This window comes from Hydractinia symbiolongicarpus, chromosome 4 (genome assembly GCF_029227915.1).
Source record: "Hydractinia symbiolongicarpus strain clone_291-10 chromosome 4, HSymV2.1, whole genome shotgun sequence".
In the NCBI taxonomy this organism is placed as follows: Eukaryota; Metazoa; Cnidaria; class Hydrozoa; order Anthoathecata; family Hydractiniidae; genus Hydractinia; species Hydractinia symbiolongicarpus.
In genome coordinates, this window is record NC_079878.1 from 26,596,449 (window position 1) to 26,621,836 (window position 25,388).

Genomic DNA, 25,388 nt, shown 5'->3' on the forward strand with positions numbered 1-25,388 from the left:
CCCCGTTCATATTCTGTGTTATCAAAACTAAATACACGGTTACCAAAAAAAATTACTGCGAGTTATGACATAAATTAAAAAATCTACCGCTAGTACTTCGTTACTTTTAATTTTATAAAAAAATATAGACAAATAGGTCTGCTACAAGTTGTACATTCTCTTCGGTACAGTACTGCTATTAGATGACTCCTCCATGTTTTTACTAAAATACAGATGTAATGCAACTGAACCCAACACACAAATAAATAAAAAATTTATTAACATTTACAAAATAAACATTTACTATACGTGCAAATCAAATTTTTTCGCGGTTCAAGGTTTTTGAAATAGATTTTCGCGCGATTTTGTCGCACTTTTTCCGTTTCAAATATTTTGCTTTTTGAATAACCGTTGCAGTCAAAGTTGGGAAAAAAATTCTTCACGAGTACGAGGAAAAGTAATTTTTTGGTAGGTATGGTACCTTATCAATATAAAAAATGAATAGTTATAAAATTATACACGTAATTTAGGATGACGATAAGCGCAGTTTTTGTTCGAGATATTCAGCGAAAGTTATATACAGATGATTTCTCGGGTTGATACCGTGGTCTTTGTCTGTGTAAAACTAAAAAAACAGTCATTTAAGTTAGCCGTAAACAAAATCTCAACAATCAACTCATTAAATTTGGGAGGGGAAAAGAAAGGTGGGGATTGGGTGTGGTCCAAGGGGTGGGGGAGGGTGAAGGGTGAGGACAAACCTTTTTTTAGAAGTTAAAGCCATAATATTGTCCTGGAACTTTTCCTGCTTTGAGATGAGCAAGTAAGTAGTCGGCAATAAGGTAGTAAATATGGCCGCCACTTTGTATGCTATGGTCTCGATCTGGATAATACTGAAAATCAAATTCAACAAAATTAAGCTTTGTTTTCAAAAAAATAAAATAAAAGTTTTAGCATTATTTATATTTTTTACTTTTTTTTTATTTTTGCTTTTAAGTTTAGATTATTTTAAAAGTTTTTATCCTCGTGGTTAGATGAGGGTGTGGGCGTTGATTAGTTGGGGTGATTAAATTTGGCAAGTCTACGTTATCAAGCTACAAAGATACACAACTATAATAAAATAGTATTAAATAAAAATTATAAAGTTGCAAGTACCATCTGTATCTTAAAAATAGAAAATACGTTTAACATTAATTTTAGATAAGTTTAAGGTTCATCATATTTTATACTTTAATTATAGTTTGTTATATTCCAAACTAATAAAAAATCATTCACAAGACATACTTACTTGAGATCTAAATTTGATTTTGTTTTTTATAAGTGCAGCTACTAATTGCGCTGAATTTTGAAAATGAACATTATCTAAAAATAATAAAAGTAAAACTTCGTGACTCGCTTATTAATAAGGACAACACAAAAGAAACTAACAAAGCAGAACACAGCCGAGACAAATATCGAGACAAAATCAAGACAAGTAACATTGGCGGGAAATTGAATATGAAATGTACCATCTGCAGTTCCATGTATAAGAAGAAAGTTTTTTCCAGCAAAATCTTTCGCTCTTGCCATGACAGCAGTCCTCTAAAAGAAAAGTTAAAGCACGTCAGAAATTCACCTGTTTAAGTAAAGTTGCTATATCATACTAATACGACATTTGCAGTATTTATGATAAACTTATCCTTCTAGGATGAACTAAAACGGTTTTGTGACAAAAATGTTTAATAAAAAAACTTTCATGACACGAGACCTAGAAAGGACAAATCATTCGTAGAAAAAATATTCGCGTTACTTTTTTTGCGAAATTTATTTTTTGCAGATTTTGCCCGCATATATTTATTTTTTAGCGCCTGTAAAAACGAATTTCGCAAACTTCGTTACAGCAAGTCATGACAACAGATAAAATAAACAAACAGCTTACTTCATAACCGGCTAAGTTATCCTCTTCAGTGGGTAACCCCATATACCTCTCACTATACACAGTATCTAAAAACACGAATGATAAAATGTTACTAGGAAAAACAAATTGCATCAAATTGCATTAACGGTGCGTGGCCTTGTGGTTATGGCGTTCGCTTCGTAATCACAGGGTCCGTGGTTCGGTCCACAGCGCGGGCATGTTTAGGAAGTGTCTTCACCACAGCTACGGGTCAACCCATGCCATGCGAGGGAAATTGGGTAAGCATGGCCGGTGTATACCTAATGCATACATTTAGAACACAGGACCCACATTGATAACAGTGTTTCCAACACTGAAGTGGCTATATATGTATAAATATTCGGAATAATAATAATAAACAGTAGTGGAACATGGACACTCATTTTGATCTTTAAAAGTGTATTAGTTATTTTATCACGGTTCATAGGTTCACTTATCAACAAATTTTAGGATGTCTTTAATTTCTTAGGTTCCTATGATCTATACTTTGATCTCTTAGTTGCAAATCTTACCATAATATCTCCAGTCAGTGACTGGCGCTACAGCAACAGCTGTTTTGATAACATCGCCAGCCATAGCAAGCGTTGTTGCAGAGTAGAAGCCACCATATGACTGAAAGAAAAAGAAAAAAAACATTTTTAGATCTAACGGGAAATATTTTCCTTAACCAAAACAAAGAATCAACCTAAAACTCCAAATCGGAAAACCAACACATAATTTTCGCACAATAAGAGAAAAAAAAGATAGGGAATACAAACAGGAATCATAAAAAAGTTTTTTGTAAAAAAAAAATTTAAAGGTATCGAGAAATAATATACAACATCAATTAGAATTGAAACAAGTGGTCATTCAAACAAGTTCTTACCCATCCCCAAATAGCTATCCTTTCAGGATCGACATATGATTGTTTCTGTAAATATCTAAAAAGCACGTGATTGATAATGCGAATCCGAGGTCAATAAAAAAACCAATCAGATGAGAGAACACAGAACGGACCAATCAGTTAAAAGAACACACAACGGTCACACACAACGGACCAATCAGATGAGCGAACGCACAACAGACCAATCAGATGAAAGAGCATACAATGAAAACGGATTTTCCACTTTCTTTAGCCTAATTTTCATAGCACGCTTATGCTTCAAAATTTATATATTTATAATTTTGGAAAGACATACTTACTTTGCTACTGCGATTGCGTCTAAGGATTCATAGTATCCAAGTTTTCTATAGACAGCATACAAGTATCTATGTAACAGAAATCACGAAATGTATAGTCTACACCCAACATATTTTAAACGTACAACTTGATGTAAGCAATTCAATGGAATTTACTTTGGATAAATTATCTGATGTTTTAAACATTTTGCATTTTTTGTTAAACACTTTAGATTTAATTTTTAATTATATTTATATTTTTTAAATTTATTTATCATACAATGGTTAATGTTTTTCATTTTTACTTTTTTGGACGTATTTTGATTGTCTAATCTAATCCTTCCCTTTCTCTTCGCCGGTTTTAACTAGTTTTTATACTTAGTCACCAGTGGAAACACAAAATAGCAAACAAGAAATAAACAAGAAAACCATGGCTTTACACAAAACGAGGGGAAATTAGGGATAATTAAAAGCATATTAAGCCCCCTAAGATTGAAACCTTTTCACACCCATAAATTAAACACATAATCCAAGAGAATGCAAGCATATTTCTGCTGCAGATTTAAGTTAGGGCTAAGCCCAAAAAACATAGCAGTAGAATTTTGTCCAATCAAAAAAACAGATTTATCGAACTTATGTCCCAAAAGAAATCTAACAAAATACTAAAAAACGTCCCTGCTTCTAGGGCGTTTACACACCACTGACCAAGAATACACTAGCAGCGGGAAGAGCACTTTCTGGAGGGAAAATACGTTATATTTAAAAAGTTTAAATGTTAAAAAAAAGGTATGAAACATACGGCAGCGAGTGAACACGCTTAAATATTTTTTGATATATTTCAGAATATTAAGATATGGAAGAGAATGTTAACAAAAGGTATGTTTCATAACTTCGAAGTAATTTAAATTTAAGTTACTTTATCTTTATTTAAAACTTACTCGTATCCATAGTAACCCGAACCTCGAGCATCTATCGATATGGTTATGATATCAAAATTAGTTATTAAGTATTCATTGAAATGTAAAGCGAACATATCCAACACCTAAATGTAAGAATTACGTCTGTCAATACGTTGTAATGTAAGTGTTGATAAGTTTTTGCATGTCCACTTTGCTCAAGTCGCCTTTGCTCACGCTTTGCAGTTTACCATACTGTACGGTTTCAAGAGCGGGAAGCAAAAACTTAACAACATTCACCATGTGCTACCACTTACTTGTAGCCATAGTAACCAGTACCCCTTGCATCACATGATATCACAATGACGTCATGGGCATTGACAAAATAATCGTCAAAACCAATTCGAAATTTATCTGTTACCTGTTAATTTAAAAACATGCAAATAAGCTTGACGGCTATAAAGTTTTTTCACAATTGCTGTTAAATCGCGAGTCTTACACCTAGTTTACACTGAGAATCTGTGTACCAATGGTGAAAGTAAACGCATACACATAAAAAAGCTTAGGCCTGCTTCACAAAATTTTTATACTAATCGGTAGCAACACAAGTTACTCGATTAACTTAAAAAGTACGTTACCTTTTGCGTGTTTGGACCGCCATATCTAAAATAAAACCTCAACGATAATTTTGTGACATTAATCGCATGACGCAAGATTCCTACCTCTGAGTGAAGCCAGATTCCCGCAAATTCTTTAGGTATTCAAAGGGAAAAACTTGCATGCGTGCTTTCCCTGCGGAGTAGACGGATTGTTAACATAAAGAAACACTTACACATCAAATAACACAGCATATTTTTTGTTACGATCGAAATTTAACGGTCTTGTCTCCTTTACGGGAATGTCGTAAATTCCATCGTCAGATTTGACTGTGTAGTATATATTTTTGGGTACATCTTTCTCAGCTAACGATGCTTTAGTGTTATTATTACTGGTCAAAATAAGTCTTCGATTATTTTTTACACCATACATATTCGTTATGGGTACAAAAGGTCCTTGACACATGAGTGTCACCCACGAACATTGTTTACTAAATTGAGGGTAATAATAAGTACAATCGGTGCCGTCGGAATCTAAAAAGAAAGGGAAAATGTCAGTGGTGGCATTTACGAGAATGAAAAAGAAGGTGAAGTGAAACAGAAGAGAATTTAATATCAGAGGCAACATCTTAAGGCATTTTTTTGCCGCAGTTTGGGCCCTTTCGTCGTTAATTGAAATATTCTGTTCTCAGTGGTAAAACTTTATTGTTGCTGAATAAAGCTGAAAAAATCTGCTGAACACAAATGCTCGATAATAATTCCAACTGTTGAAAAAGAGTTAACCGTACTTGAAAATGATACCAATTGGATGCTGACTGCGGGCAGTCACATAAAAAAAAACATTTTAGAGCTACCATTATGCATTTTTTACGTGTTAAACAGCTACACACCTTTTATTAAACCGCACGTGACACACTTCTTTTCTTTAGTAGTTACATTGTAACTGTAAACATGTCGATACTTCGGAGAAGATTCAGTGCTGCGGAAATAACTAAAAACAACAAACACAATAGTAGTAAACCTTCTTAAGAGTTGCATTCTTTTCAATAAAAGATATACAAGGTATGGGAGCGATGCTACACGTTACAAAAAAACGTCAGCTGACCTCACTCAGCCTGGAAGCCATAGCTTGAACACACACTTACACAACTTCCTCATCTGCATCAAAGCAGTTGATGTCTTGAACTGTGAAGTCACCGCTTGTTAAAAAGGTGGTTGTACCGCCAGTCGCCTTGAAAATGCAAACAAAAACATATAAACAAACAAACAAACAAATTACAGGTGTCAAGATTATATATATGCGCTTACACTGACGGTGACCTTGGCTAAATGACGAAAATCTCCCTTTCCAGGGATGTTCTTTGGTAACATGGTGATATAGTAGCTACCATCTTTAGCAAACGGTGGTTTCACATACTATAATATAAATGGAAAAAAGTGACAAAAATGACAATAACGAGTAGGCTGATGTATGCAATAAAATATGCTGATGCATGCAATAAAATATGCTGATGTATGCAATAAAGATGCTGATGTATGCAATACAAAACTTACATCATCGTCAATCCAACCACTTGTTGTCTTATGATCCTCGACCTGAGTGAGAAAAATATTTTCAAGGTCATATTTGTTGCAGATGTTTTAATTTTAAGCGCTTTGACAATAGTATTGATGCAGTACGTCTGAGCAGCACAATTTCCAATGAAAGCAAAAGAGCGCGCTCAAATTCGAAAGCCAATTTATTGGTTAAAATCGTGGAATTTCGTCACACTACACTATAAGCATTTAGTATTTATAAAAAAATTCAAAATCATTGATTTCTAAAACCAAAAAAAACGCAACCAAATATTTCGCAATATTGACCAACTTGGGCGCCTTAAACAGATGCGCTTAAAAATCAAAGTGAACTTCTCATTTAAAACTTCATGTTTAAAGCAGAAAAACTTTTTCACTGAGCACATGGGCTTTCACATATTTCACGAAGAGCGTAAATAAAAGGGCGCAAATTAATGGGCGTTTATTAAAGACTTTTAGTCTTGTGTAAGAATCTTTAGATAGCAAAGTGCTCATACACGATCTTCCACCCAAGTTTAATTATAGAACATATGAAAATACTTTCCAGTGTGTGTTTTGTGAATCTAACATACTTACGACTGTCCCCACAGGCTCTGTCGGTCTATACATCATACAGTATGTCACATTTTGAGCTCTGTTTAACCATTGAACAAAAACTTTGTTGTCTGTACTCCATTGGAGCACCGAGTAGTAATATTCACTGGAAAAGCAAGAAACAGATGCATCAAACAAACAAATAAACAAGAATACAACGTATAGATTTTACTTGATGAGATACATTAGTTTAAACATTCTTGATTTTTTCACTTTCAAAGCCCTAAATATCCTTAGCAGTAGCAAAACCCGTTGATCATATCCCTCGTGTACGTTTATTTTGGGACAGTCAAAGCTTTGTGTTCTTATAGTGTTTCTTATAAAAAAACAAATTCTGTAAATATAACAACAACTTGATCTTACCCTTTCATTAGCTGTGTTGGAGGCTGTAACCTTACTCTTACTGTAGAACTCGATCGTGCCACTACATCTTCTATGTTAATTATGTTAACTTTTATTGTAGGGTTTGGATAGCCAGCCTAAACAGCGTAAACAGCTACAAACGTTGAACATTGAATGGAATACGGGGATACAGCTACAAATGTGAAATATGAAATGAATGCAGGGATACAGCTACAAATGTTGGGTATAGAATGAACACTGGGAAACTGCTACAATTAGTGACACCATAAACATTTGTGTATACTTTCAGATACTATAAAACAATAAGATGTGAACCAAGTTTTGTCAGGTTTCTAAACTTAACATTGAATCAGAAAAAAAAATAACACAATGTAGTGACGCTAACTGCTGAGCCTGCAAAAACACCGAAAAGTAAATTCGTTCAAAAATATAAAAGGTGATCAATATTTTTTTAATAAACAGAGTAGAGGTGTGTTCAATATATATACCAAAATCAAGTGTCCAATGGGTAAGTCATTGAAAAAACAAAAAACTTATTTTCGTTTAGTATAAGGCTTGGACAAGGTTAATATCTTTTTACACATAGACTGTATATATTAGACAAACAGCCATTCCACGTAATTTTTAGTATTTTGTGCTAACTTGGTAAAAATCAGTTGTGTGTGCCAACTTAATGTGCCCATAACGCATGGTTCACGAAAAAGATAAGAAAAATAAAAAATGTTCACCAACCTTGGGATATGCAATTTTTTCTATAGTTGTGTATAATTTAGATGGAGAGCCATAGATGGGAAATTTATAAAATGGAACATCCGTGGCATTGAAAGTGACGTAAGCCATGTACTTTCCATCGGGAGAAAACTCGATCGCATGTGACGAAGCAATAATCTCCTCTATAAAAAAACGAAAATTGAATGTGCAGGTTTATAGTCTAAAGGGTAGTTTCCACTGCTACAAATCAACACAATTAATCGTAAGATATTGATACAAAATATTGTACAGATATAACCACAACATGCAATAATAGTATCCTAGCAGGTTACCCTCTCTTCCCCTTAAAAATTTAATTTTTTCTGGTACTTCCCTAAGAAAAATTTTAAGTGACGCCCCCTTCTCCCTTTTGGTAACAATTCTGCAAAAAAATCAAGTGATCTTAGTTAGATATAAAAATTGAACAGTTACCCAAAAATGTATTAAGAAATAATAAGTAATGAGTACATATATCATAAAAATTTACAATAAAAGTTGTTTCCCCCGCCGAATTTTTTTCCATTTTTACTTTTTCCCTAACCTTTTTATTTCTTTCCCTCCCCTTTTAAAAAGGGTGGGGTAGGAAAAGACAGTATGGATAATAATTGAGACTTTAAAGATCGCAAGCATTGTTGAATCAAATCAGTTTGATTTGGAGGAGCAGGTTCCTATTGAATTAAACATCGGATATATATATTCTGCACATTTAACCATTACAGAAACAAAGTGTGGACTATTTATATCCTATAATAATATATAATGGACACTAGTTACTACTATTGTACAATTATTGCATACAATATATTGGAAACTACCCTTAAATCAAAAAAGCGAAAAAGCTGTTCAAAGTTATTATTTTTAAGTGAATATATTAATTCAAACAGGAGATTAGGATATTGCTTAATAGAAGTTTAAAAATGTTGCTTATTAAAAACGCGTAAATACTACACAAAAACAAATAAACAAATATATACAATAAATAAGGAAGTGATTGTTGAAACTTTTAAGTTATATATTAATCCACACGTTGAATTAAATATTTGTAGCAACAAATATTTTCTTTCTATTTTTGTTAAAACAATAAATCTTGGGAGAGCATATTTATTATTTATAATGAAAACACGTTCTAGAAAAAAACAAGAAAAAAGAGGATAGGGCAGATGAAAGAAAAGGGGTTTGGGAGATTGTGTAAACAGATGATAGAAAAAGAAGAAAAAAAAATATAAAGTAAGTTTATGACTTGTATAAATATTTTTTTAGTTTTTTCTTATGAAATATAATAAAAATAGACCTCTAAGATAGTTTAAATTCTAGTGCAAAGAAATGAACTAAAATTTTAAAACAAACTACAAACATTGAAAAATCATTTAATATAAAGGCAAGATTTCCAAAGAAAAATATGCAAGAAGTAAAACTATGTTAGAAAAACTCTGATACAACATAAATGGAAAATACTCTCTCAATAAATTTTAGAACATTCTAAGACAAATGAAACAAGGTATTCATCAGATTTCCAAATATTTTAAGTAATTATACCTTCATACACCCAGTCAGGTACACCATTGAATATTTTAAGTAATTATACCTTCATACACCCAGTCAGGTACACCATTGAATATTTTAAGTAATTATACCTTCATACACCCAGTCAGGTACACCATTGAATATTTTAAGAAATTATACCTTCATACACCCAGTCAGGTACACCATTGAATATTTTCTTTGGAACACCATCTTTTGTAATTTCAAAATACGTCATACGATCATCAGTAACATTCTCTGCATAATATATGTTACATTTGTACACCAGCACCTACAAAAAACAACTCTTTCCTAAGACACCTCAAAGAGAACCCCATTAATTTTTCTCCTGATGTTTTATAAACTTTTTACCACATTCATAACCTTTCCGGACAAGTGGAGGAACAAGAAAATTATGTGAAGAAATAAATTTTGAAGAGTTAAAGCTACTTTCTTTCCTTCAATCATATCCTGAATCTAAACTTTAAAGAATCGTGCATTTTCTTGTAGTCAGCTGCTAAGTCCTTTTTCATTTTGATGTGTTTGCCAATGCTTTAGTGAACACCCTTATTTTACACTTATTTTCACTAAAAACATTTTTTACATACAAAGATGAATAGTAAAAAATCCTTGACTATCAAGTAATTCTTGCATTTAGAAAATCAAATAAGTTTGACTTAAATCGACCAACTCAATCTTACCCTGCAACAATGACTTTTGGATCTTTTAAATGCGTAACAAATTTTTTTTAAAAAGCTGGATAATGACAATTTTAAAAACAAATAAAGAATTTATTGATTTACAAGTGCATTGTCTTTTTCAGACCATCCACAATATCGAATTTGCTCAGAATATTCATCATCTGGAGTTTTGATTCGTTTAATTTTTCTAAAAATATAATATTCCAACAAAAACGTTACACATGAAAGTAACGAGTAACATGATAAAGTTTGAAAACAAAAAAAATAATTACCCATTACTTAGATCTTTAACGTAATAGTCAGCATAAAACGAATGTCTGTATAACTAAAGCAAATACAAAAATATATAAGTCTTTGGGTGTATAGTACACGTTAATACACACATACACTGAAAGGACTACACTCTTTAGGAGCAAAGTACAAAAATACATTGTTTAACAATGGTTTAGATTTACATATATTAAACAAGTTCTACAAAAAGTTTAGTTGAGTTAAGATATTGTTGTCCCGATAAGAAGATTGATTTGATTGAGAAATTTGGAAGAAAAAAGTATACAGGCTTGATACTTTCTGGGAGGAAGTCCACAAGAAAGAATTGGTAGAATGTAATAAGAACAGACTTAATTCAAATATTCTTTTATGAGTTTAGAATAAACACAGTCTAGATTAGATGGGAAGAATGTCATCAATATACCCCGTTCAACCCATGCTAACATGGAAAACATGTGTTAAGTTGAGAATGAAAAAAATGATGTACTTACAGACTTAGTGTTATTTGAGAATAAAAACCATTTCTTGTCAGGAGAGATTTTCTTAACTCTGTCGATACGACTTTGTGACTAGAAGTTAATAACGGTAAATGACCAATACATTAATTTTAACCTTATAGGGTGGGACACATACAAAGTGGCTGTGGTGATGTAACATGGCTTAAATTTTTATTGCGAGTGAGTTTTTTAAGGTTGTGGTTAGGGTTGGTGAGCTTGTATCAAGTTTAGTTGTATGAAGTTTTTGGGGCATAAAGTATATACACATTTGGGGGGGGAAACGGGGGTGGGGTCAGAAGGGGGTCAGACAGGTGAAAGGGGTCTGACAGGGGTTCATAAGTGACCATCTACAATTCCATTTCTTTATATTTAAATGTTTTTAAATCCTCTCTTAATTATTTCTTTTAAAACAAGTCTTAGATGATAAAGTAGAAGCAATTATTTCCCTAAGATATTTTTGCAAGTGTTCCAGAAAATATGATCTCATAAGTTTTTCCCTTATGAAAATGCATTTTTTCTTACTTTTCAAACCTTTTGAATCAATTTCTTCTAAGTTAGGGAGTGGGAGGGTCAAGATTTTAGTTGGCATCTGTGTATCAGGGCAAAAGCTTACAGAAGAAAGGGAGGGGAATTGATTAGCAATTTCATGCCACCTTGCATAGCATCCAAAGGAAAACAAATGACATGTACACTTCCACAATAGAGGTTCGTGAATTTAAACCTTATTTGAATGAATAAAATAGCTTTGTCAATTGGTGAAAATTTATGAGCACAAAAAATAAAAAAATGTTCTTTTCTTTCATGTCACTTTTATGCTTTTTTTCGAAGACAATAACAAACCTGGTCTTAAAAACTATTATATATTAGTACTAATATTAGTTTTATGTTTGTTGTTAAACTGTGCTATAAATGGTTTTCAATTTTCACAAGCTTTGACAACAAAGCAAGTTTAGTTCTCTAAGAATTTATATTTAGTGCGGTTGGATTTCTAAAGTTTAAAACTTCGAAGTCAAAATTTCAAAACTGATTTTCAAGAGTTTTCTGCATACACAATTTTGTACAAAAATGAAATTGTGGGAATTTTGAATTTATAATTTCAGACCTGCAAACATTATGCCCATCCTGTTTTTACTAATTTTGGAGCATTAACAATTAACAACAAAGTGTCTAGGTGTCACAACGAAACGTGAAAGCTTCTTTATCATGTCTTACCAATTCGAGAGGTGTTAAAATTTCAGATGTGTCCATGGTATCCATGTTATATTGTAGTAAAGATCCAAACCCATTATTGTGTAGGTAATTCTGATCTAAAAGAATGAAAGAAAATAAGCAACAATGTTTTACTAAATTGAATGTATACCAAAATCCGAAAAAGATTTTTTAAAAAAGGCTATTCAATCATTACATAATAAGAAACCCACAGACAACCAGTTTAAAAATATTAGACATGAGATTATTTAATTGAAAGAAAGTTTTAAGATGCATTTCTTATTAGGAATTCAAGAGAGAGAGAGAGAGAGAGAGATTTATTTTTTATTAGGAGTTTACAATGAAAATATATAATATGAAAAATATATTGAACATTTACCTAATAAAAGGATAACTAGCACAAAGCACTTTATGTGCTTAAATAACGTGCTAGCTACCTGGGAGAACAACAGGTAGGACGACGCCACAGGACAACACAGGGACAAGACGAACATTCAGACGAGGATATCACAGAGTCAAAGTCAAAAATAGCATGAAATGTCTGGAAGCTGCTTAAAACAAACCTTCAAGCAGGAAAAAGGAATTTGGACTGGGTGAAATAAAATAAAATTGTAATTAGATTTTATATGTGTTAATAAAGTGACTATGTAAAAAAATTTTTAGCTCAGAGGTATTTTTACTCAAGATTTTAAAGGGTAAGGAATTTTGAAGACGGTTCCATGAGTTTATTGCAAAGAACTTAACAGACTTTTTACCAAACGCAGTTGAATGAACAAGAGGTAGATTCAAAAAGCCTTTGTCAGCAGCACGGGTGTGGTGGGAATGGGCGAAGTCGATTGCGAAAGTATTGATGAGGCTAATAGGAAGAGTTTTATAATAAAGGTTCAGTAGGAAAATTATATTATGTATACAGATCATGTCAGAGAATTTAATTAAGTTAAGGTTCCCGTATAGTGGGGTAGGAGAAGCATTGAAAGTACTAAAAGAGATGATACGGATAGCATGGTTTTGTAAAATTTCTATTCGACGGGTAAGAGAAGATTTTTGGCCCCATACCAAGGAGCAATATTGTATTTGGGAGTAGAAAATAGCAAAATAAATTTGACGAAGAACACATTTTGGAACAAAATGACGAGCTTTGGCAAGTGCTCCATTAGATTTTTTGAGGTTGGAGATGGTGATGTTAATTTGAGATTTCCAGGAGAGGTTAGAGTCAAGAGTTATACCAAGGTATTTGACAGTATCACTAGGAACGATTTTAGTTCCATTGATTAGAAATTTAAAATTAAATAAAATTGGTTTTAACGGAGTTTTAAAAATAACAAGTTCAGTTTTAGATTTATTTAATGAGATTTTATTTGCATTGAGCCATTGACAAAGGAATTTGAGATCCAAGTTAAGATGTTTATTTAGTTGTTTAGCGGACTTACTAATATTTAACAGGTTGGTATCATCTGCAAAGAGGTGGACCATGGAATGTTTAATTGCAGTATGAAGATCATTAATATAGAGTAGAAATAAAAGTGGACCAAGAACAGAGCCCTGAGGAACACCATGACGAATAGGTTTATGTGAAGCTGACGAATTATTGATAAACACAAATTGTTCTCTGTTGGTTAGGAAAGAGCGCAGCAAATTTAAAGGAACCCCACGAATACCATAGTGATAAAGTTTTTTAATTAAAATTTCATGGTCGACAGTGTCGAAAGCTTTTTGTAGGTCAATGAAGACACCACAAACAAGAAGAACATTGTCAATAGCTTCCATAATCTTTTGAGTAATGTTTAGTAAGGCGTGTGAGGTAGAAAATTTTTTCCTGAAGCCAAACTGATCTGGAAAGATAGTATTGTTCATAGAAAAAAAATTATATAAACGATTGAAAATAAGCTTTTCGAAAATTTTGTCAATGTTTGAAAGTAAAGATATGGGCCGATAGTTGCAAAGTTCGACATTTGAGCCTTTTTTGTAAACAGGGATAACTTTTGCAATTTTAAGAGAAGATGGATAAATACCAGTTGAAAAGGAAAGATTGATTAATTTAGCAATTGGAACTGCGAGGAGTTTTTTAGTAGGAAGAAGGACTTGGTATGGAATGCTGAAAGGACCTGTTGATTTTTTTTTATCAAAGAGAGAAATACAATCAAGGACTTCTAAATCATTAGTTGGGCGAAAAAATATTGAATTAGCTGTTGGGTTTTTTAGATACGAGATATTTTTAGATTCAAACATACAACTTTGTGAAAAGACAATATTTCATCATTGAATAATTTTGTTTATATATGTGAAACAAGAAAAAATCTCTATTTGGTAATTAATACCAGATCATGAAACAAAACATAACACAATTATTGTATATTTGTTTAATACCATACTTTCAACATCTGGCAAATGTGCTAATCTGACCGTTAGTGTTACATATTATATAAATACTAAAAAAGATATAAAATTTATCACAGGACACCAACTTGATATATACCTCAAATTTTAAAATAGTGTGACCTTTTTAGTTTACAAGATTTCACTCTTGAGCCAAGTTTATGTTATTAATAGTAATTAAGCAGTAAAGACTTACATCAATAGTTTAATCGTTATAGATCAATGCCATACAGTTACCCTAACTACTACATGCTGGGAGCCATAAAAATAGTTCATCGTTATCATAAAATTAGGGTGAACATTAGCTCCATTTTCTTCAAATAATATATATAAAATTTTGTGGTCTCACCACGTTCTTCTATTTCTAATTTTTAAATTGTTGATTCTAAATTCGATTCCTATACATGAACGTCAAATTGAGAAAAATCATTTTTAAGAAATTCACAAACCTGAAACCCACTGTGTCGAGTAAGAATCATAAGAGTATTTTCCACTTAATACTTCATCTAACGTGAACTTTCTATCAGCACGTGTTATTCTGGTAGACGACGTCAGCCAATCTGAAACAATATATATAAATTTCATGATAATTTCATAAAAATATCTATTTTTATTAAAAATTTAGAAAATTCAGTATAGGTTTGATTTAGAATCTAAAATATGATTTTTAGTGTGGATGGATTAAATTTGAGTAAATAAATATTTTTCTAAATTTGATATGAATTGAATTTGGTTGCTCACAGTTTCCATAATTTAGGGTAGATTTAGTTTTCACCTGACCAAAGTTGTTTGTGGTTTAGAATTCTTCTTCCTTTAATTAGAATTGTTCTTTCCTTTTTTCATAGCATATCTGTATTTATCAGAATTGATAAATAAATTATCAAATATGGCAGATTATAAAATCTTAGAAAAGGTCAGTGGTTCTAACTTTTTCTAACTATTTGGTATGCTCAATTCACATTTTTTTGCACAATAGTTTCTTTAATACAAAAACATCAAAATGCAGGTCATCATTGTAATGAAATTCTTAAAATACACCTACACAAAAAAATAATTATGCTTAAAAAGACACATTGCTTAAGTGTCAATTAGTAATCCATAATAACCTAATTAATAAGGTGTTATGTGTTGTAGCACATTTCATGCAAATTTTATAATTCTTGTGATATGTCATTTTGTCATGCATGTATTCTAAATTTTAAATGCAAATACTGCAATTCCTGTTTGTTTAAAGAAATGTTTATTTAAAAGTTTTTTACACACAAATTAATAAAAAAAGAAAAATAATAATAATAATAATAATAATAATAATAATAATGATGAGACAAAAGCACAAGGAAGTAAGTTACAACTGAAGGAAATAGATAAGGCGAAACAGAGTTAACTCACAGTTTATCACATTTTTTGTTTGCTTTTTCTATGAAATGACAAGTATTTTTTTTACCAAGGTTTAGGTCATTTATTTTTTGTTAGGGGTAATTCAATTTCACCATGTTTATTTCCAGTTTATTGATGACTTGTCAATGTTCATAAATGTTTATATATAATATACAGGATAAAATGGCTATTATAAAATCCATATTTCTTGAAAACACAAAATATGCAAGTAAAATATCACACACATTATGATCATTTCAAGCATCAAAGATTCTTTTATATATATAAATTGTTTTGCTTTTTCACTGAAAAGATCATTGTCATCATAATAAGCCAACCAGCAATTTTTCGCAGCTTAGATTTTTTTTTGCTTTTCATTGACAGTATGCAAATAATTCAAGCTACCCATAATGAGGGTGGAGCATCCAACAACAGAGTGAATCATATAAAACAAGCAAAAAAGGCTGGTAAGTCAAAAGTAGTAAGGATAAATGATTTTTGGCAAAAAGTCAGCCAGAGGGGCAAACATATATATAGTTAAAAGTGTCCCTAGGAAAGTGAATAGGTGTAAGTTTAGAATACACACAGGAAAATTTATAATTAAATAATAAAATATTTAAAGCAGAACCTTGAGTAAACAAAATTATAAAAACAACAGTTTTCGAACATCATATAAAAAGGGTTCATTGCATACAAACTAAAATTTTCAAACATTGTATAAAAACTGCAACATAGTTAGCTATGTGGCTACACAATTTAATAAAGAATTTGAATTTTTGAGCATCATAAAAAATGCAATGCAAATAAGCAGATATACATGTTCAATAAGTGCATCTGCATTGCATTTTTTATAATTTAATTAAAAATATTATTTTCTCTATGTATTTTGAAGTATCTGCTAGCTACCTAGCCGGATAACTAGCTACCTAGCTAATGTTAGTCAACATGTAGTTAGGGTTAGTAACAGTCATATAGCTAGCTAGCTTATTTATATGATAGCCAGCTATAGTTAGCTAGCTAAACAATGAAACAAAATGTACATACCTTTTTTTTGCGTTAGTATAATGGTCACAGTAGTGACAACAACTAGAGTTATTGCAATGAATGAAACCAGAACAGCCTTTTGTCGTTTAGATAACTTTCGGCTGGAGCCATTTGATAATCCTTCGCTATCTGAAAAATTATTGGGTTTTTCTTTAGTATCTCCAGCGGTTAAACTATCCTCGTCTTCATTGCGAAGTTTGCTATATTGTTTACTCTTCCCTGACATTTTAAACATCAACAAAGACCTATCATACTGAATATTTATGTTTTAACGCTGTTTGCCAGTCCTGTTGTTTACATCCTCCATTTTAGCAATATCTTCCTTCGGTACAAAAACATTACTTTCGTTCTTTCGCTGGTGGCCATATTAACCATAATTTAAATTAATTCTACGAGAATTCCAGGGGGTCAAAAGAATATTCACTTGAAAATTATGTTATAAATAGAAACAAAAAATAGGATATTAATACACGATTCCAATTCAAAATAAAAGTTTTTTAAAAAACATTATTTTCTTAGCTTCATGCGACTGTCTTTTTCTATTATTGAATTTTTCGTTTTTAGTATACTGCCCGTACATAGTTGGACGTATGGTTCATGCTTCGCTAAACTTTACAAACTCTTCCGTAGTAATTGCTGTGTCAGCACTTTATTAATGATTTACCGAACAGAACACAAGAAAACACCGAACAAACACAGTTTATCTTGCAGAGAACTTCAATATAAACTCTTTGTCCTGCTTCGAAAAAGACGAATATTAGCGTTTAAAAAATAGCGGTGGTGTATTTAAATCATTTGGGGCTGTTTGAAAAATAAAAGTAAAAAAATGTTGCAGCATCTTCGTCTCCAGGGTTTTTATTTTTTAGAGAAATAAGAAAAAGCAGCAAGTGATGACTTCTGATTGAGATAATTATAAAAAAAAAAAAAAAATACGCAAGGTGATTGGTCGGATTAAACTACTGAATGTGAGCACTCTTTTAAGTATTAAAAACAAGGCAGTTATTTTGAATTCTAAAAGTTTACGGCGAAATATATCGCTGCTAAAAAGTAGAAACTGTTCTAACAGCGAAGCGAATTTTTCGAAGCAAAATCAAAACAAACAAAACTGCGCATGCTCAGATACATTTTGCCGGGGAATTCGCTTTCGTGATAATCCCCCTTAATAAACTGACTAGGTGCCTTCCAAAAGTCCCCTTCCAAAAGTCGCCTTTTACTTTTTTACATATGATTTCTATCAATCAACATAGTGGCAATTACTACGGCGAATAACATTGACCTCGGCCCCAGTTCCTTTTTTCTTTTTGATACAGGGGACGGTAAAAAGGAGACAAAAAGCGCTTTGATTAAGGCTGATGGGATAACAAGAAATTGGACTATTATTGAGAAGGTCATCTTGCCAAACCGGAAGAGTATCTAAAATTGACAATTTCAACGGATCAGACATCAGTTTAGACGATCAACAAAAAAGGCAACTTTTGCCATAACAGTTCTGTATTTTAATGAAACCAAACTTTGATATGAAACCATTACAGAACAATTAATGCAGAAAAAAATATATTATTAAAATGTGTTTTTCGGTAAAATTGCAAAAATGCTATTTTTATAATGGATACTCAAAAATTTTAATTCGCTGTTGTTTTAGCAGCCTAATTCAACTGACAGATAAGTAGATTTTGTAGGAAAAATACTTCAAATATAATTTGTTGTTTTGCTTATTTCTATTTAGGTTGCGCGCAAAATTTCAAGATGAGCATATTCTTAGGACATTCTTAACTTTTTTGTCTAACTTCATCTTGAATATTCGAGTATATTTTTATAAAAAAGCGTGTATCCACTATAAGTTAGATTTTGCCAAAGCAGTAGATCAATTCCAAAAATAGTGTGACATTTTGATATTTGGCAAAAAAGAATATTGAAAGCATATTATTGATTGATTTATTGATTTACTTATTTATTTTAGCCTAAAACTTCTATCACAGGTAGAAATTGACTATAAAATTTTGATGTAGCTTGGTCAGCGTTGTATATAACCAGAAAATGTTCGTTTGAAGGATATTCAATTTGAAGGATGTTCAATCTCCTTCCTTCCTTTCTTCTCAAATGAGACTGTGTTGATTTACCTATCCACTAAAATGAGAGTAAGTAGGAATTCTAAAAATGTATAAATCATAAATTTACAACATCACCTCGAACTTGCATCTTTACTTGCGTTTGTCTTTCGTGAGGGTATTTTTCGTTCGTGCTTTTTCTTGTTTTACACGTTTTTATTGACTATTTAAACCGCAGAAAAAGTATCTGATTACATTGAAGCAAATAAAGATGCAAGAAAATTTATTTGTTTTTGCTCAGCTAAATACTTTTTAGTATTCTATAGTAGTCTTTAGGCAGACATGTTATGTGGAATTTTTTTTATTATTTTCTTTTGATTGAAAAAGACACTTTGGTGATATGTTTTCAAAATATAGCAAGAAACTAATAAATATCTTTTTGTTGCAAATCAAATTCCTGAAATAGAATTCCTTTTTGTTGTGAATTTAATATATCATGTGGGAGAGAAAACAGGAAGGAGGGCTGTGTTAGAGAAAGGACTGTTTGGACTACTGGGTCACATTAGGAATATTTGAGTGACTTGCAACAAAGAATTATACAAAAGGATTGGAACGGTGGCGTTTTTTAAAGGTCTGTTTAACAGTAAAAGAGAGTGTAGTTTAAGAAAAAAAAAAAACAGCAGGGTAAATATTCCTGCAGATGCAGGTGCAAATCCTGTCACTCTTTTGTTTTTCAAGGTTAATACGCAAGAAGGTTAAGTGATATGTTCTCTTTATTATAAAAACAGTAAAGTGATAATGAAACGATTTAACAAATATAAATAATTTAATTTTTAGCACCTTTTCGTCCTGGACGCTAAGGATACTACAGAACAGCCTTAAGAATACTGCAGAACAACCTTACAACTCTCCACAGCTGCTTCTGTGCGATAACACAGACAGCAGACACAGTGCGTATAATCTTCTACTGGCGCAGCAAGCAAGGTTGTGATCACGGACAAAAGAATAGCAAATATACTTCGGCGCATAGTACACTTATATCGTGCGGTAGCTGTAAAACTGTTTCAACTTTTTCTCAACTTAAGGTACTTTGAAATCCAACTACATCTTAACAAACCTTAAATTTTCGTTCTGTTTGTTTTTAAAAAAACCTCGTCTATAGGGCGAGGCTGGTTGTATTTAGATTTTCACATTTTGAGCTCTTCACTGTATGCAGTGTATGCAACATTTGAATCATCCTTCTGTGACTTCGATATATTTCTTTGACAGAGTACGTATATACACAGTTATTTTTCGTAAAAATCTAGCTATTTCATCCATCTTGTTTTTTTGTAAATATTTTTTATCGAAAAAGATTTAACTAACTGAGTTTGTTAAATGCAATGTACGAGTTCATCCTAGCTTATGTACTAAGGACTCTATATGTACTTTATGCTAAATAAACAAGCATCTCCGTGTAAGGTCAAAGAACAGAGGAAACACACAAATGATAGCCTCCCTCCCTTCAACATCAATGTGCTTTTAAAGTGCCCCAAAATTCTTTACTTAGTCGCTTCGTAAATGAAACGAACAGGAATGTGATTAAATGAAAAATATATAGCATACATCGGTATCTGGAGTTAAGCATGCGTTTACTCTCCACATCAATAAATGTTACATCATTGAAATCAAGATCTACAAAAAGAAAAAAATATTTAGTGAAGATTCAAAATGGTAGATATAATTAAAAAAAGCCATTTTCTTGCCAAACAAAAAAACAAAAATGGTGAGAAAACCAGTCGTTTCTCCAGGAGCTTTTTGTTGTTGGAAGAGGAGAAAAAGTATTTAAGGCTGGGGAGTGGTGTTCGAATCATTTTTATTATATAATAAATATTATTTACTAATGACGCCGCAAAAAAAAAATAAAAAAAAATGGACCCTTGAAAATTCCTTGTTTCAAATCGCTTTTTAGCTACCTGAAAGGTGTTTACACCCCGCCCCCGCCCCCACTGTAACGCGCTATAAAAATGGCAGGTTTCTTTGAGAATTATTTTGTCGTTAATAAAATATTTTCTTGCACCCGACAGGTTGAATAGTTTGATAGTTGATCATAAGTTTGGAGAGTAAATAACGCGAGACGTAGCTATCGTGATGTACAGAGCAAGCTGCTGTTTGCAATACTGTATCGCGTTGTATCGATAATTGTTCTGAAATTTAAAGTATATTGCAAAGATTTTGATAGAGTAAGTAAGTACGTAACGAGTTTTAATGTCCTTGGAGATTCCGTCCTAATGGCTGGCTCTTCCTTTCCTCCGACTGTAACTATGTTATATTACCGCCAGGGATACGTACACAAACCAGTTAGCAGTCAGTAGACGGTAGAATTTTATAAAAAAATCTACCACAAACTAGAAAAATTAAACTGCAATATATTCTTTCTGATTGTGTTCTAAACTTATTTATATTTTTTATATTTTTCTTTTTTTTTTTTTTGGGGGGGGGGGAAGTTCCTTTAGGAGATTAACTTACCATCCGATGCACTTGTGCTTTCTATCCTCACTTGCCGATGATGCGATGACATCTCCACTGTTTACTCTTTCAACATTTCACCGATTCATGATTTCAAAGATTGGTGAATCCTGTAAAATGAATTACTTTTTTACTGACAAGATTATTTCAATCAAATTTTTTTCTCTTTTTAATTTTTAATTCTAACATTGAGAAAAAAAACAAAGTTTGTTTCCCCAAGAAATTAGAATACAGATCGAAAACGAGGCTGTCTTGTCAAATACACAGGCTATCATTTTCATTGAATAATATATTAACGTCTATTAATCGTTTCGTTTTTAACTTTTCAACAGGCTAACGATACTTGTACGATAAGATTAAAAATAGTTTGTTCTGGTTTTCATAAATCTGATTTAATGTAGAAAATAAATGCACAGAAGTTTGTGTCGATTTTTCTCAATAATTTTAAATAGATGTCCAATTAATCATTGATTTTATAACAACATAAATATATATAGTTATATTTCTTCTATCTCTTGTATAAGAAAGTTTATTATCTGCTTAATATAGAGTCTCATTCACGAATTTTTGTGTTAATTATTTTACCAGCGCTTGACTATTTTTAGATACAAAACCCATCTGGAATAACAAAAAACATCCAGTCTACATAATTTTACTTATTTCGCTATCTCGTTTAAAGTTACTGTCACGGAAATTTCACTTCGGTTTCATGATTTTTGTTTTGATGTCTGAAAGTTTGTTTCAAGAGAGCAGAAAGTTTGTTCGAGATTAAGAAAGAGATATAGAAAAAGAAGCAACAAGGGACTAAAATTTTTCTTTAAATTTGGAAAATAAAGTTGGAAGAGTTATTCGCTTCTCAAGTTATATACATTCTTCCAATTAGTTTTTTTAATAGAGTGAGATGTTAACGACTTCACTTATGAATGAAGTTGGGGTTTCTTATATTCTGGTCTGCAAAATACCACATTATCATGCTGAAAAGAACAGGTAAAAGAAAAAGTAATAAAACTTGTTTAAGATCTCTGTGTGTATTTCCACAGGCTATTACTCTTTTCAACATTCTTAAGTATTACGTTGCAAAAAAATGAAACACGATTTTCATTGTGGCTCTCAGTGCCATCTCCTTTTAAAAGAACCGCTTTCATGTTTCTCTCACAAAGTTCTCACAAGCTATCTAACTCCAATTACTCGATAGATATGATTGTTTTATGTCATGCGCCTTGGCCTTCAAAATGATCTCTAAATCAAAATTGTGTTATAGACAATATTTGGCAAAAATTGACAACCTTAGATTACCAGTTAAAGTTCCAAGATTTTTGGATAATGAGAAGAAGCTTTGTAAACAAGGTTGAATTTTAGCGAGTTGGTGTTGCGTGTTACACAATGATTCCACAGAAAAATCTCAAAAAACAGAAACTGGAAGGAAAAATTTAATAATTGCACGATTTCTTATGAGCAGGGCATATATCTTCATTTCAGATTTAAAGTTGTAAAAGATTAGAATTTCAGCTATAAACTGTTACCCGCTTCTAACCTGTATTTATTTATTTAGTTTATATCGTGTTTGTACTGGGCCGTTCTGAGTTTTTGCATATGACGCCATAGTGTATTCTTAAAATGTCAAAACTAAATACACGCGTTAACTGCTCGCTTAATATACAACAGGTTTGAGGAGCAAGATATAGTGTTTAAGCGATGCGTTTTCTTATTACATAGAAAATAGAATATTCCGAATGTGGCGCCTTTTGAATGATGTGGAGCAGTTAAATTTAAAAAAAAATTTGTTTCGCTAGTTACAATTCTTGACTGAATTGTACAGTTTTTTCTATTGCGGCTAAGTAAATCTAAATCTTCTTGTTGCAACTTGAGATCGTGTAAAAAAACACCAGGGGCGTGTCAATAGGACAGAAAGTGCAACGCCCTATGCTCAAAACCATGGCCACTAGCCTAACTGTGCAAGAAAAAATGTGCATTTTTAGTCTTATTAAGTAGATAGTCAACAAGCATGTAACAGTCGAGCCTGTAAAATAAAGAAATTTTAAGTTGCTTATAAAAATCGTGTATTTATACTTATAGCGCATTTTTCAAATATACAGGATGCGAACCCGTATATCAAACATCATTTTTTGCCAATGGACGTGTTTAATCAAGGTTGTTTTACATCCCGTTGATGTGTTCAGCAGACTAAAACTCATAGCCTCGGGTATCCTTATGATAAAGCGTTCGCTTCCAGTGTGGAAGATTTTGGATTTAACCCCTAAGTCATGTCAAGGACCACTAAGTCCAACCTTGTCCACAAGGTCTTGTGGTCCCTGAGCCCAACCTCGTCCACAGGGTCCTGTCGCACTACAGCCGCTGTTACGAAGTGGCTGCTATCGGCTTTATCCACAAGGCTGCACAAAGCCATGTCAAGGACCATAAAATTGTGAATCGATCATTTCTGGTTAAGCCCTTAACAAGAAAGTAGAAATGGTGTGTTTCAGTCTTTCTTTAGTAAAATGGGAGCTTTAAATTCCTCAGAACTACCCTGTGTAGGAACGTCATTGATACCAATGAAAAACTTCAGGCCGGGTATGCATTTAATACAATACACATGTAAGCGAACCCATGAAAACAGAAAAAAACTCTTACCGTTGTGCATTCTACATCAAGGCAAAGCCAGTACACAATCAGTGCGACTTGAATAAACTAAGTGCTAAATAAAATACCAGCTTGAAGTTTCAACATTGAATAAATAAGCCTTTTTATCAAAGTACTTTATCTATTCAAGATGGTTCTTTGTGGATGTTTTGAAGATTTTTATTTCACAATAAAATATATTTAAAGTCGAAACAGTTTGACAAGACCCAAATATAAACTTTCTTGACAATTTAATTAAGAAAACAGAGATTAAGTATGGTGTTTTTCTTTCCGCTGGCTAATCCTTGATTTGTTATGTTTTGACATAGAAGATATGAAGAGACACTGATAAGATCTGGAACACCAACAAATCACAAAATAGCCCTGGGTTTTCAACATAATTATGACCAACAACTTCGGTCAAAAGAGAAAGAAGAATACCTGTTTCAAAATTGAAAAAATCACCTTACGTTATTTCATTCCACGAAAAAAAACATCAACACGCTGGAAAATCTTATAGCTAACTTTTTTTTTCGTTTTTGATTTTCCTTCGAAGCCTATATCGGTGAGAAAAAAGTGTTTAATATTAAAAGTTTCATGTCTCACTTTTAAAAAGATTATAATAAAAATCGCTGGAATCAGCTGTTCCAACCAGAATATAAGAACGATCGCGTATTTAAGAACTGCAAACTTTTTGTTCATCGATTTTCAAACTAAACAGAGCGGCGTAGTACTAATAGAAGTGTCGTCATTTTCTCTGTGTTTCGAACATTACCCCAGCGCAAGTCCAGAAAATGTTCAGCACCACGCGGATGTAGAACCTACAATAAGCTTTCTATCTTTTACGTAATAAAAAGTGATCGCGTCTAAATATAACTTGGATTCGTATTGCATGTTTTAATATACTCCACGGATTCTTCTATGACGTCATTACTATATCAAGACATTTATTGAAGCTCAACTTCGTCCTAAATTCATATTTTTTTATCAGAAAGAGCCTTCATTTTTAAGAAAATTAATACTGATTGGTGGCCTTGTGGTAGAACGTTCGCCTCCAGTGCGGAAGGTCTTGGGTTCAAACCTCGACCGAGTCATGCCAGAGACTATGAAAGTGTAAATCTATCCAATCTGCTTAGAGTTCAGGATGAGAATAGGATTGATATCTTAGGCGGTTGTCTAGTTGAGCGATTGATGTGCTTGCATACCTTTTGTAGCTCAAATGTCAACCAATTTAAAGAAATCCTCACAAGAGTTATTTCCCCGCCATTTTTCTTTAGGTTTTTCATTTAAAGATTTAAAATATGACCGAAATAATTCACCGAAATTTAGTTTTTCAGGTACAATACCAGTCCTGTATAAGTAACAGAAAAAATA

General features: G+C 32.2%; 1 protein-coding gene and 1 long non-coding RNA gene across 5 annotated transcripts; one reads left to right on the plus strand and one right to left on the minus strand.

Annotated features, from left to right (window-relative positions):
* Position 1: 1 nt before the first annotated feature.
* On the minus strand, positions 2-24,614 carry LOC130642120 (prolyl endopeptidase FAP-like). Of its 4 annotated transcripts, none has more exons than XM_057449200.1 (29): positions 24,485-24,614; positions 24,027-24,090; positions 21,396-21,505; positions 20,493-20,561; positions 16,840-16,968; positions 14,868-14,978; positions 12,046-12,140; positions 10,828-10,905; positions 10,339-10,391; positions 10,169-10,253; positions 9,528-9,657; positions 7,827-7,987; positions 7,095-7,210; positions 6,714-6,837; positions 6,117-6,158; positions 5,871-5,978; positions 5,708-5,793; positions 5,453-5,553; positions 4,799-5,096; positions 4,605-4,629; positions 4,009-4,112; positions 3,095-3,160; positions 2,778-2,832; positions 2,425-2,524; positions 1,895-1,959; positions 1,485-1,557; positions 1,265-1,338; positions 738-869; positions 2-604 (listed from the first exon to the last, which is right to left on the minus strand). In XM_057449200.1, exons 3-28 carry the CDS (start codon positions 21,445-21,447, stop codon positions 744-746), a joined length of 2,526 nt encoding a protein of 841 aa, XP_057305183.1. In that variant the 5' UTR covers positions 21,448-21,505; positions 24,027-24,090; positions 24,485-24,614; the 3' UTR covers positions 2-604; positions 738-743. The 4 variants fall into 4 exon arrangements, with proteins under 4 accessions (XP_057305183.1, XP_057305182.1, XP_057305184.1 ...); XM_057449199.1 differs by lacking the exon at positions 4,009-4,112 and adding an exon at positions 4,284-4,387 and having other exon boundaries at positions 24,485-24,613; XM_057449201.1 differs by lacking the exons at positions 738-869; positions 4,009-4,112 and adding an exon at positions 4,284-4,387.
* LOC130642130 (uncharacterized) lies at positions 8,678-20,255 on the plus strand. Its single transcript, XR_008982543.1, has 2 exons — positions 8,678-9,071; positions 19,725-20,255. It is a non-coding gene; the product is annotated as an uncharacterized LOC130642130 (long non-coding RNA).
* Positions 24,615-25,388: the final 774 nt, after the last annotated feature.

Bases quoted from the DNA above. Each gene is read 5' to 3' on its own strand.
- LOC130642120 (XM_057449200.1), bottom strand. From the start codon at position 21,447: ATGTCATCGCATCATCGGCAAGTGAGGATAGAAAGCACAAGTGCATCG. The intron at 10,906-12,045 runs GTAAGACATGAT...ATTAACTTCTAG, and splicing joins TTTTAACACCTCTCGAATTG to TCACAAAGTCGTATCGACAG. The intron at 3,161-4,008 runs GTAAGTTTTAAA...TCTGTTACATAG, and splicing joins TCGGGTTACTATGGATACGA to ATACTTGTATGCTGTCTATA.